At 40.0% G+C, this 14,444-nt stretch overlaps 1 protein-coding gene across 6 annotated transcripts in view; it reads left to right on the plus strand.

Moving 5' to 3' along the window:
- Positions 1-14,444, plus strand: part of LOC146374310 (unconventional myosin-XVIIIa-like) — a 123,348-nt gene that overhangs the window by 11,486 nt on the left and 97,418 nt on the right. The window contains exon 1 of one of the 6 annotated variants that reach the window (XM_084950319.1): positions 9,713-12,071. The exons of the other annotated variants lie outside the window; for them this stretch is intronic. Coding sequence (XP_084806445.1) covers positions 12,051-12,071 — 21 coding nt within the window. The 5' untranslated portion in view covers positions 9,713-12,050. Of the gene's footprint in view, positions 1-9,712; positions 12,072-14,444 lie in introns of those variants that run through there. 6 annotated transcript variants of the gene reach the window in all.

Below are 14,444 nucleotides of genomic sequence, written 5' to 3' on the forward strand. Positions count from 1 at the left end.
AGCCGACTGAAGCAGATATCTGGCACCTCAAGATTTTAAGTACTAGAGCCAGAGCTCCATCTCAGATAAATACGTCTAGATCAGGTAAATGGACTGCTTCTTTCATACCACTTTTCTACTTGACCCTACTTAGCTTGTGAGATCAGACAAGTTCGTGGTCAGGGTGCTATGGCCATAATCAGGGTCTGAGAAGATCTCAAGAATGAATAAGCACATGACTGAATGAACAAGGCTTTAATGTAAAAATGGCTCATAAGAAGTCATTATTAAGCCCTGTTTGTACCTAGAAATGCCTGAGATTTGCTAGGGAGCATAAAAACATAACTGTAGACTACTGGAAGAAGGTACTCTGAATAGATGAGTCCTCGTTTAAAGTGTGTTTCAGCATCATCCTGTTTATGTCTGCAGAAAAGCTGGCAAACATTTTGATGCTATAAGCAGTTCACCCAGAGTGAAATCTCATGATCATCCTCACGCCACAAATCAAGATCTTGCATGAAGCTTCAGAATGAGGTAAATTGGAAGAAAAACTGTCAGTCAAAACAGAATTCAATGATTTGTAAGTCATTGAAAGCCTATATTTAATTTAAAGTACTGAAAATACAAGAGATTAAATGATAAATAAATAAACAAACTATGCCAGCAATGTATTTGAAAAAATCTGGGAGACTGGCATGCTTTTGGCTATGCTCGTCTCACTAATAACAAATGTTCAATTCTTGTAGAAGTAAACAAGGGCTTAAATACTTACTTTGCTTTCCCTGAGTAAGCCTTAACATGGACTACAGCAACGAAAAAAAGTATATGGCCTCAGCCTATAGAAAGGCCTTGGTCAGAAGGTGAAGTTGAACTTCTTGCTGTGAGGCGAGGGTGCACACCACCACACCACCATGTTGCCAAGTTCTGTATTTATAACATATTATTTTAAATATTCCTTGCATAAAGTATCAATAAGAGTATTTATTCTGCACAATGTGAATCCTCATCGTTGAAATATTGACGACTGGCCTGTAGGTGTAAATAGACAGTGGAGTCCTGGCCTGACAAGTTAGCTCGTTTGTGTTGTGCCATCAGCTTAGTCAGAGGTTTTGTAGTTTCCCCGATGTATAAATCATGTCATTCCTCCTGGCACTTAACAGCATGGACTATATTACTCTGTTTGTCCCAGGGGACCAGATCCTTCGGGTGGACCATGTTTTGGGTTTGAAAGCTACAGAGACGTGGTGTTTGGAGAAAATTTGCGAGTTAGCGTGGATCACCCCGTGCGTGGGGCTGCACGGTGCTAACACGTTTACGAGCTAACCGCACTAACGTGTTGACGCTGTGCAGCCCCATGCACGGGGCGATCCGCGCTAACGTGTTAACGAGCTAACCGCACTGTGTTGATGCCGTGCAGCCCCACCCATGGGCAATCCGTGCTAATGTGTTAACGAGCTAACCGCACTAACGCGTTGATGCCGTGCAGCCCCACGCATGGGGTGATCTGCGCTAGCGTGTTAATGAGCTAACCGCACTAAGGTGTTGATGCTGAGCAGCCACATGCACTGGCAATCCACATTAATGCGGTTGTAACGTTAACGTCATTTTAACAAGATTAATGCTGGCAGCACTAATTTTTAGACATAAGTTGTAACGGCCGCCATTTTCTTTGTGAGTGTTTATTACATTGCATGCTGCGGGGAAAAGCCTGTTCTAACGTTTAGAACAGCCTGTTTTAAGGTTTATTTTGAGGACCTGATGGCTGTTTATTGCTTCTCATCCGTAAACTCCATACTCTATCGTGTGATTCTTGCATAGGTGGTAGAAGAGGTTTGCCGTGTTTGAGTCTGAGGTGGGGACCGGTTTGCGACATAATTTGCATAGCACAGTTTTGTGGTCCGTGTCAGACTTTTCATAACCAAACCATGTCCATGCTACAGAGGTAGCCCGTCGTTTAGGAATAAGGTCCTCGATTTGTTTTGATTGGTCCTTCTGTTTTTAGCTATCTGGTTCTGCCTCATCTTCACTGGATTTGCTGGTATTATCTGTGCCCCAGTAAAAAAATATTGGCGTTAACAGTGTATTTTGCGACAAAACGAAACAAAAGATGGCGTATAATTTGAAATGATAAACGTTTTCATTTTGTCATCCTAGGGCTGGGCGATATGACCCAAAATTCATATCTCGATATTTTTTAGCTGGATGGAGATATACGATATATATCTCGATATTTTCCCAGATGAGATGTAGTCCCAGATGTCACACAGGCACTTTTATTAACATACAGCATAGATGTACATGAAGAAATTACTCAAAAATAAATGATCAGCATTTATTAAATAATAATGCTCTATAAATAAAAGAAAACAATGTTGTTTTTGTGCATAACAAAAAGCTCACAATTGTGCAGTCAAAATGTAAACTAAAAGATGCTGAGCATAATAACACAGACAGACAGATTTCACAGCTGCTCTGTTCCCAAGTTCTACTGCGTGACTGACAGCCTGGAGTTTGAAATCCTCTTTGTAACCATGTCTCTCACAGTTGCCATTTATGGCCCTTATACGTTGAAGCACAGTACGTATCACTCCGCGAGGCTCCAAACTACGGTAGCCGCAATGCTCCGCCTCCGACAATCCATCAAGCGGTGCAGCTCCGTAGCTTACCAAAGTCGTACTAAAACATTTTTTTGACAGATTGCTGAGCGCCGTGTACCACATAAAATCAGTTCGCGGTCAGTAAGCACAACCAGAATTCATACATAAGGCGCACTGTCGATTTTTGAGAAAATGAAAGGATTTAAGGTCCTCGTCGTTAGCGCGGTTAGCTCGCTAACACGTTGACGCTGTCCAGCCCCAAGCACGGGGCGATGCGCAGTAACTTGTTAACGGAGATTTGCCGTGTTCATCTTGTCATTGCCTGCAGGTGAAGCTATGGGGGAGGGGGAGTTATGTTCAGTGAAGGAGAGGCGAGGCCGAGTAACATTGCGGAGAGACAAAAGTGGACGAAAGAGAGGCAAACTTATATAAGTATAATTGTAACGTAACATATACTATATCGATATAAACGATATTGTCACATCTTATATCTCTTATGAAAATATATCGATATTTTTAAAAAACTCGATATATCGCCCAGCCCTACGTCATCCTATATATTTTGTCATATATGGTAGGGAAGTTCCCTACCACCCAGAGCCTGTCTCAACTCCTCTTTGAACTCTGCATAACATTTTTCCTTTTTCAACTTCTACCATTAAATCTTTGCTTATGGCTTCACTTCCTTTCCCTTCTTAGTGTACAAAGTCATCCAGACTACCTTCCGATGCTGAGTAGCTACATTCTCCCCTGCCATCACTTTGCAGTGTCTTTCAGACTGTATGATCTGCAAAGGTGTAGTTCACCTGTGTACACTGTCCTCCACTCTAATAAAGCTCTTTTCAGCTAGTCCCTTGTTACGAGGAGTATCCAGATTGGGTAGGGCTGAGTTTTAGATATAGCAGTTTTATGTCAGATGTCTTTGCCGACACAGACCCATAAGAGTTTTGTGTCTTTGGTTAGAAACAAATTAGCAATCTTTTGCTTACCAACTGAATGTGTAAACCACTCTACTATGGAAGCACCTACCTCATCTTGTGTTCCTCCTTCTTCTTAACCTCCTAAGACCTGAACTCTTTCATAGCATGCATTTTTCATTTCTCTTTGCTATTTGGGCTGATTGGGATCTGATGAATGTAAAAACAAAGAATTATCTTTTGACCTGATTTTGCTCTACAAGGGCCTGGTGTCCACATATGAGGACATTCGTTTTAAATTTCGATAGAGCAGTGGCAGTATAATGTTCTCGTAAGTGGATATCAGGCACTTGTGGAGCAAAATTTAGTATTGTGGTCTACACAACCCATAATGTGATGTCCACATATCTGGATGCCAGGTCCTAGGAGGTTAAAGTATATTTTCACCATAGTGAATTCCATCCATGCTATTGGTTAGTCTTAACCCCTATAGTCCATTCACTCTGACTGGCTGCTGTTTCATTTTTAATTCCTAATGGCTCTCTGTTCCTCTGTCCTGTCAATGAGTGGAGCACAAGAACCAGATCTATTCCCTGGATGAAAAAAGTCCAAACATGCTCCAGACTTGCTGTGGAGATATTGTTAATGCTAATATTGTTGTGCTAAAATGAATACCACATTTCTGAGGAAGCCAGTTACCTAGCTCTCAGCAGGTAAGAAATGTGTGTAAGAGTTAAAGAAAAGTGGCGGATTAGCACACTGCCAGAGCCCATGTCTTGGTTTGATACCACAGTTTGTTTTGGTCTGTCTCTGTTAGTGCTGCTGCTGCCTGAAAACCACACCGTCAGCACTCTCCTTTTTCTACACACTAAGCACAGTGACACAGCAGCATGGTCAAAACACGCTGTCTCCGTTGAAACACTTGGATGTTTCCCTGTCAACGCTGTTATTGTTCACTAAAACTAAAAGAAAAAGAAAATCTAAACAAAAACTAGACTTTAAAAAGAAATTAAAACTGAAATGATTTTGTGGACTTGGAAACAAGCTAAAGTAAAACACAAATATATAGGAAATATCCCCAGTCTTAGTGTGTATCACCACTACTTTGATGAGGATCTATGCGCTCTATACAATAATACTTAATTAAAAGTAACACTCTAACTGAATGTGTTCTTTTTATTTAAGGAATCCCTTTGGGACATAGGGAGTTGTACTTTCCTCTGCAGTAATTACAGACACGTTGTTAGTCTGCAGATATCACAAATACTGGGATAAAACAGAATCACTGAGTGATTTTATCCTGTTAGCCTATGGGGTGGGGTGTTGCCTGCGGTGCCGTGCAAGGAAGGCGCACGCACCTGCACGGCATCCACAATCATGCCCCGCTGACTTAAGTAATTACACTGGGTCCTGTGGTTGGGGTTGTTGTTGGTATGTTGAGCTGGCAGTGGGAGAGATCCAGCTCTGTGTGCAATGTAACAGCAAACGTGTGTGTAAATAATGGATGCAAAGCATGTTCATGCCATCGGGTCTGCTGTGGTCATTCACATGAGACTTTTCCATTTTATCTTTTGCAGCAACTGGCAGGTCAAGCCAACCAAAGTATATATCATTGTGATCATTAGCTCTGATGAGTTATTTAGTCATTTTGTTCTTGACAGCAGACACTTCCTGTATGAAAACCCCCAAAATGCAAGAGTAGGAATTCATTGCAACAAATGTAAGCATGCTCCTTGTTTTTTGGGTCTTATACTGTCTTGTAGTATTTGAGATATAGAACTCACCAAGCCACTGGTGCCACATAGATTGCAATGAATTGCACTCCATTCTGTGTGGCAGGGGTGTTTCAAACATAAGTGATTTCATGGTTTGGCTACTAAGCTGTTGTTCAGTAGAAGATGTGGTCAGAGTGAATCAGTCACATTAATCACTTTCATTTACCTCTAAGCACATGCTCTGGCTCATATTTTTGTTAAACTCAAGTGGATTCAAGTGGAGCTCCAGTTTTTCACCTAGTGCCAGGTTAAATTATGGTATTGGGGCCCCATTTAAAAAAATAAAATAAAAAGAAAGAAAAGTTTATTATAAATATATGCACACTTAAAAAGACCACATTTGTGCCACTCAATGAAAACTGCTTTTCAGTTTTTGTTTGACCAAATGGGCAGAGTGCCTCTGTGTTTTATCTATAATTTCCTCTCCTGACCTAAGCCCCGAAATTTCTGCCAGCCCAACACAGCAGACAGTGGATTAGCCTGATTGTACACTACGGTATTCAGTCATAAGTTATGGTGTGTGTGTGTGTGTGTGTGTGTGTGTGTTCACCTAACTAATGGCTTGCATATAGCAATCTAGTAATTTACAGATATTGTATTTACTTTTAACTATGCAAAAGACTACTGAAATATCATGTGAAATATGTTTGAGTTTGAAGCTTTAAGTCATATAAAATCTATTCCACCTCTCTTTTTTCTGTAAGAGTCAGTCATCCTTGAAATGCATCTAGGAAACCTTAGGGGAGGTGATTATGTAATTTAGGTTTTAGGGTTGCACATATAGAAACTATTTTTTTTATTTATTCTTGTACCTGTACTCTACTGTGATTTTTATCCCTGATATTTTTTTGTCGTCAGCCCAAGTCAGAGTTACCCTGATGATATTGTCAGGAACTTTTTTCAGACTTGACAAAACTACAGATTACTGAGCCACACAACTCCCTGGTAAATTCATAAATTCATGAATTGTAGTCATGCTCAACTCTTAAGTAATGTTGAGTGATATCAGGAGTTAGGGTGATATGACCCAAAATTCATATCTTGATATTCTTTAGCTGGATGGCGATATAAGATATATATCTCCATATGTTTTTTAAAGCCATAAAGTAAGAACAAAAAGAGAGTTCTTAGTCAAAGCTGTGTCCCAAATCTCACATAGGCACTTTTATTAACATACAGCATAGATGTACAAGAAAAAATTACTCCGAAATAAATTATCAGCATTTATTAAATAATAATGCTCCATAAATAAAATAAAACAATGTTGTTTTTGTGCATAACAAAAAAGCTCACAATTGTGCAGTCAAAATGTAAACTAAAAGATGCTGAGCATAACAACAAAGACAGACAGACCGCAGCAGGTTTCGTGGTCAGTAAACACAACCAGAATTCATACATAAGGCGCACTGTCGATTTTTGAGAAAATGAAAGGATTTTAGGCCGGTCGTCAACGCGTTAACCTGGTTAGCTCATTAACGCGTTGACGCCGTCCAGCCCTACGCACGGGGTCATCCGTGGTAACTCGTTAACAGAGATTTTCCCCGTTAATGCAGTTATGGCGTTAACGTCACACTGGCAGCACTAAAATAGTAATCTTCAAATGTTTTCTTTTTACTGACCAGCTCCTTTTTGATAGCTGCCGTGTCCATCTTGTCGTTGCCTGCAGGTGAAGCGATGGGGGAGGGGGAGTTGTGTTCAGTGAAGGGGAGAGGCGAGGCAGAGTAACGTTGTGTAGGGACAAAAGTGGACGAAAGAGAGGCAAACTTGCGGCTCCACAAGTATAATTATAAAGTAACATAGACTGTATCGATATAAACGATATTGTCACATCTCATATCTCGTATAAAAATATATCGATATATTTAAAAAGTCGATATATCGCCCAGTCCTATCAGGAGTCATTAACAGATCAAAAGTAATGTACCGAATTTTTCTCAAATAAAGTCAGTTAATCTGGGTTTATTTGACACACACGTAAAACCAAAATGGATTCCAGTAGGAAAACAATCCTCCCCGGCTGTGTATGGAGTGTCTGCAAATACTGCAAAAAATCTTGTGAAGACGTGATGTTTTTCTGTCCTTGTAAATTGTGTGGCTTTGAAATGATTGCAACCTTCTATTGTTTTGTTGTTTTTCACTTACCTTTGTGTTAGATTGGCAAAGCTGTGACACTATCATTGAAGTGGGTAGAAAAGTTGATGACCATTTCTAACACAGCCGGCTGATTTCAGGATGATCTTTTTGCTGGTACTAAATTAAATTTTGCTCCCACTGATCTTTGTGAAGTGTCAGCACGAGGCTTTGTACATAGATGTCACCAAATACACCCACCAAAGAGGGAAAAAATAATCATGAAGGCCTGAAGTTGACATAAACAAAGAACCCTTTCGCTCTTTGAACACATTTTCAAGTTAACTTTCAACAACCTAAATCCATTATGGATTGTGATGTGTTCAGAAGCTGCAACCTGATTTCTTCTGACATCATTGACATGTCATCAATACATTCCATTGAACCACACATGCTTTTAGCTTTCATGATGCTGAGGGTTTTAGTCAATGATGCTGTTTGTTTGGTTTTGGCAGCAGTCACTGGCCTGTGCTTTGCTGCCCCAACATCTCTTGCACTTTGATCAGATATGAATTACAGGAGCTGATTCTTAGTGTGTAAAGGGCATCATCTGCTGTTTTGTTATGCCTATGCATGCCTCAGAAATTACAGTAGCCAAACAGAATTTGCATGCTTAGGAGTAGGGATGGGTACCGGTATCCGGTGCCACGATGGCACCAGTTCTGACATAAACGGTAGTAACCAGACCGAAAAGCAGCGCACATTTCGGTGCTTTATTTCGGTGCTTTTTTTCCCTGAGCTGTGATACACTTTAGATTCTAGCCAATCATTTTACGTTTCCGAGGATAGTAGGCGGGTCCAGGTACGTACGTTCTTTTAGAGCAGAGCTACAGATTAAAAATGCCCAAGGAGGACCGGTCAAATGTATGGCTGTACTTCACAGCAAAATATGCAAACTCAGCAGCCTGCAACAAGTGCTTTAAGCTGATACTGTGATACTGTCAAAGGAGGTAACACCTCAAATCCGATGAAACACCTGGCCACGCATAGCGTTTTTTTTAAAAGCCGAGAAATGCGCCGTATTTGATAGCTTGCTGCGAGACCTCACTCCGTGCACATCTACTGCGGGTGGGTTGCCAGTTATTGGACCCGGAGCAACATCCCCCAAAAACCCGAAGAATAGAGTCCTGGCCCCTAGCCCTGCCAGTGTAGCAGAAATGATGACGGATGATGATGGCAGCAGCAGCCGTTCTTCTCTGCGTGAGTAGCGTAATGTTGTTCGTGTGTAATTTACGTTGAGTAGGCTAACCACGTTATTACATTAATGCATGTAAGGTGAACTAGCAAACATCATCATAGCTACATGCGGCTGTCTTCTTGTTTGATGGCAGATACTCCCTTCACCCTGGCCAAAAAGGCTAAAATGACCAAAGAAAAAGTGGAAAACAGTTAAACACGAGAGGTTTTTGGATAAAGTTTGTGTTTTTTCCATTGTTTAAGCACTGCTTCCAGCCAAGAGTGATACCATATATGCCCCATAGCTGCAGAAAAGGCTAACATTGTTATCTTTTTACAAAAAAACAGCTGAACATGAGAGGTTTTTGGACAAAGTTGGTGTTCTCCATTCTTTAAGCACCGGTTTGAGCACCGTTTAAGCACCGGCACCGTTTCAAAAGTACCGGTTTGGCACCGGTATCGGATAAAACCTAAACGATACCCATCCCTACTTAGGAGTGAAAAAATATGTTCATTTGAGATGGGGTGTTTTTTGTTTCTTTTGAAATGTAGAACTGTGTATGTCTGTTTGTGTATGCATTATTATCATCTTTGCGTTTTTAATTTTGTCACTACCAACAAATACTCAACTTTGGCACCTGCAGCCCTGCCTCTGCTCTTTTTGTTAGTGCTATTGTCTCTAAATTATACATAGCAGGTCTCGCTACCATCTTGTAAACCTTATCTTTCATTCATGTTGCTATCCTGTGACAAATCACCTGACACCTGTCTCCACCCACTCCATCTTGCCTGAATTCTCTCCGCCTCTCTTGTGCATTTGTATGTCTGCCTTTGTGAGCACAAAGTGTAATATTTTGAAAATAAGGAAATATGGGGACCTTTGACTTGTTCAGTTTAGATTCTGGTTTAGGTTAGGTTAAAGATATTAGCACACGTGGTATGAGACAGTCATGAGATCGAATAATATAATTAAGAAATGTGCGTACAAGCACAATCATTAGGCACCTTGAGTCAACTGTTGTTGTGATCTGGCACTATATAAATAACACTGAATTGAATCATGTATAGCTTTTTATATTATATCCAATAATAGGATAAATTTATATCTTCATGTAATTTAATTATAAAGCTGTCAGTTTCAGTGTAATTTGTGATTTACAACAGTATGCTGTGTTTTCCTCAAGTTATCTTCAAATAGAGTAGGCTGCTGGTGATCAGTAAATAATTGCTATGTTTTTATTGTCAAGATTATTAGATACTTTGTCATTAGATTCTTTCTCAGGATCAAGGGTCGAGGATTAGCTTCTTAATTTTACCATATGAGGAAAGAAAATCAACAGTTTGTAGCTGGGGTACTGCTTCTTGGATGGGAAACACCCAGCTGCTTCTACTGATGGGTGCCAATGATATTCTGGGCAGTTTTAATCATCTTCTGCAGAGCTTTCCGGGCTTAGGCCTTGATCATCCCATTGTGATGTTTCCAGTTAAGAAGATTTCTGTTGCTCTTCTTTAGAAGTCAACAAGTACTTGAAGTTGAGTTGTTTTTGAGCTTTCTTCATTAGGGTTGAGATGAGTGATAACCACAGCTTCAGTGATGTAAAGCATTTCGCCTAATTCAACAATCGAGTCCTTAGTTCTCTTGATCATAAGCAGTGGGTTGTTTAGTGAACTTTTACATGGTAAAAGCCTGGGCTATGCTCTCACGCTTTGCTTTCACCTTATCTTTGTCTTTCCATATGTTAGTAAATTGAGTATGTATCATTCTAAATATTATATAAATAAAATGACAGTTAAATATTTTTAGAAAAAAACAACTTAACCAAGTTGGGTCAAATTTCAGACTGTTGATTTCATCTCATCTGATTTGATTTCACACAAGCCTTTGTATACAGGACTTTGCTAATCATGATACTCAGAGTCACCGTAGAGATGTTACGTCAGCGCATTTCTCCCTTCTTTCACCACCCTCTTCTTTAGGCTGCATTCTTTCCAAAGGCACTTTAGCTTGCCATTCCCACAACCCTCATTCTCTTTCATCTTGGCTAAAGCTATCATAAAATATTTGTACCTTATCTACATCAGTCTCCCAGATTCCCTTCCCAGATTAATGTGGAAGCCACTGCAGAAAAATATATTCTGTAGTTTTGGGATTGCTGAAGTGTGTGTGTGTGTTTTTGGTTCCATGGCTCCATCTTGTGGAGAAAGATCAGAAGTGTGGAGAAATGCAGAGCACTAGGGGGTCAATATCTGCTGCCTACTGGCTGCTCCCAATAGGGCTTAAATATCTTGGACTCTCCGCCAATTGCGCTTAGAACTGAAGAAGTATCTCGGATGAGAGGTGTAACATATTCAAGAAACTTAAAGAAGTCCAGTCGCTTTTCTTTCCAAGCTCCTTAGATTAACATGATCTGGATGATGGGGAACCTTCACAGGCTCATAAACCTGACAGCTGCAGTAAAAAGTACTGTGATTGCTCAATGAGTAGGAAAGCAAAATTTAAGTACCTGTTGATGCCTTTTGCGTTTTCATTTTTGAGTTGTTTCCATAATTCTCCTGATTTGATTTTTTGCACATCGAGGGGCTGCTGTCTTGTGGCTGGTTCTAAGCTTTGGATAGCTTTAGCTTTGGACAATTTGCCTTTCTTTAATCTTTATAATGTCCATGTTCAGCTGGGTGAAGGGGATTAAACTGTTTGATTAGGTTTGTTGTTACCAATGTTTTCATGGCTGACCCCTGAACCCCTGGTGAACTTTGCATCTTCACTCAGAGTGAGGAGCTTCAATGCAATATTTTTGTGTGCATTACTTTTTGCCTGCATCGTGTGTTGCACATTAAACAGACCAACCTGAGCCTGACCAGTTGGCCACCAATAAGGGCTGAGGACATTGGCAATGGGGATTTTCTGGTCCCTGGCTAGCCAATCAGCGCATCTCTAAAACATATGACTGTGGTAATTAAAACATGCCTCAGACAGGGTTTACTTACTAAAACAATCACTTAACAAATATATATACATATATAAAACGTGGGTCCTTTTTAGGAAAAGCCACAGATTAGTATAAAAAACTCCTGTTAACAACAACGGTAAATAACATTACTCATAAGAGAACAGACTTTACTTAACTGGGACTCATTCAACTGAAAAAGTACCACAGTTTAGACAGAACAGAGATAAGACCTGGGTTTTCTTTCTTTCCTTTGCTAGCAGGATGAGAGAAGCATTCATTTCCTGTAACATGTTCCACTCTACTTCTGCTTTCATTGTGATGCCTTCCTTTAGCTGCTTTACACGTCTTCCTCTTTGCTGTATACACTGGTTTCACAAAGGAAGACAGTGCAACTAGGAACCCCAGCACTCTACACAGCACATGTAACATGTCTTGTGCAAAATTCAAAAGCAGAGAGAGTTGATAAAATAGAAGGTTTTGTAGGATTAGAAAGCTGTAGTGCTAAATGAGGAATTGAATTGGAACAAGATGACTCGACTAAATGTGAAGGTACGTTACCATTATATGGGACATGGCACTGTAACTCAACTCGGAAGTTCTAAGAAATAATGGCTAAGATCTCTCCTGACTATTGCTCTACAAGATCAATGTATCTTTTGTCATTATAGCAAGCTCGTACTGTAGTGCTGTGCAAATTCTGTGTCTCTGTGTCTACATATACAGTTATGTTTAAAAGTTGAATTACTTGAACAAACAAAAACTGGGTGCACAAGTTGATGTTATTTAGGATTTTCTGTAATCTGCACAGGCTCAAAAGTATACATACAGACTTAAATACATTTCTCAAAAACTTGCAACAGTTTTTAATCAGAGTATACCATCAAGTCAGTTAGGTTGCAGAGGGGGTTATTAATCAGTTCCAGCTGCTTTGGTGTCGAAACAGGTGCACTAGAGAGGCAACAGTGAGACGACCCCCAAACAGGAATGGTTTTACAGGTAGAAGCCACTGACAATTTTCCCCTACTCATCTTTTCTGACCTCTTTTTCACTAGTTTTGCATTTGGTTAAGGTCAGTGTCACTAGTGGTAGCATAAGAATGGCTCATCAATATGTGCTGTGGCCAGAAGGTTTGCTGTGTTTCCCAATCCCCCCCAAGACAGAATCACTTGTCTGATCAGGACCATACCATTACATTGTCAGGCATTCATTTTTTTTTTTGTTCTCAAAGATATTTTTATCAGATTAAAACGACAAACAAAAAGAGATACACAAAAAATTCTTATACAATATGTGAGTAGGTAGGCTTCACGATGATTGCTTAAGCTGACATAATAAAATACAGCTTAATAACACAATCACATATCTTTTAATTGTTGTTTACCCCCTACCCATCCCACACAATAGCTCTGTCCCTCGATCCAGGTAAAAAAACAAAAACAAAAACAAAACAAACAACAGCAACAAAAAAAACAAGAGGAAAAACAGAGGATTTGCTGAGCAGCCGAAGGCTGGAAAAATATTTCAGGAATTGCCTCCACACCTTGTAAAACTGGTGTTACTAATCGAATAACAGATCTTTTCAAGGCTTAAATAACACATAAGGCACCTCAGCCATTGAGCACGGGTGGGCAAAGCAGCACCCGTCCATCTTAGTAGGACTGCACATCTCGCTACAAGGGAAGCAAAAGACACTGACAAGGTCAGCAGTGCATCAGCCTCCCCATTAGTGCCAAAAATAGCAACTAATGGATTAGGATCCATATGATATTCAAGAATTAGAGACAAAGGTTGAAATATGTCCATCCAGAATGTTTTTTGCTTTGGAAATAGACCCAAGATATAATGCAGCGTGTATTTGCTGCCCAATAGTAATACTGGAAATTAGGCATTGCCAGGCCTCCATTACTCCTGGGCTTTTGAAGATGGGCTTTAGTCAATCAGGGGATTTGGCTCTCCATATATAAAATGATATAGTTGGATCTAAAGAATCAAAGAAAGATTTGGGGATAAAAATCTGTATTTATTGGAAGAGAGAGAAAAATTAAGGGAGTACATTTTGATTGAGTTAATTCTTCCCACCAGAGAAGTAGAGAGAGGGGACCATTGTGCCAGGTGCTGTTCTGTATTATTTAATAAATAAAGGAAGTTCACTTTGAAGAGACAGTTATGCTTCCTTGTAACTTTTATACCTAGATATGTAAATTGATTTTGTGCTATTTTAAAGGGGAGAGTAGAATAGTCATACACTGGTGCTCCTCAATCCACAGGAAATAACTCACTTTTATGCAGGCTAGGTTTTTATCCTGAAAACTGACCAAACTGATTAAATACTGACATCTTTGCGGGTATAGATATTTGGGGGTTTGAAATAAAGATCAGTAAGTTGTCAGTGTACAGGGATACTTTATGCTCAACTCCTTTCCTCCAGAACGCAGTAATTTCCCCACAGCTGCGGAGTGCGATGGCAAGTGGCTCCATATCGAGATCGAAGAGTAGAGGACTTAAAGGGCATCCTTGATGGGTTCCTCGTTAGAGGTTGAAAGGTTGCAACGTTAGGACACACATATAATAAATAGCCTCATCCATGAAATAAATTTCGATCCAAAATTGAATTTTTATTGAATTCTAAATAAGTATTTCCACTCGACCCGATCGAATGCCTTCCCCACATTTAGAGAAAATCCACAGAGAAGGCACTTGGGATGCACTTGGGAGGGGTGTATACTATATCTAATAGACTACGGATATTGAAACAGGAGTAACGATTCTTAATGAAACCAGTTTGATCTAAAAATATAATTGATGGCAAAATGTTTTTCAGCCTCGTGCCAAAACTTTAGCCAAAATTTTAACATCGATGTGTAATAGAGAGATTGGCCTGTAGGACGAACATTCTGCGTTGCCTTTCTGGTAAGGATGGCA

The sequence above is a fragment of the Perissodus microlepis genome, chromosome 14 (genome assembly GCF_051167445.1).
Source record: "Perissodus microlepis isolate ML-2025 ecotype Zambia chromosome 14, ASM5116744v1, whole genome shotgun sequence".
Classification (NCBI taxonomy): domain Eukaryota; kingdom Metazoa; phylum Chordata; class Actinopteri; order Cichliformes; family Cichlidae; genus Perissodus; species Perissodus microlepis.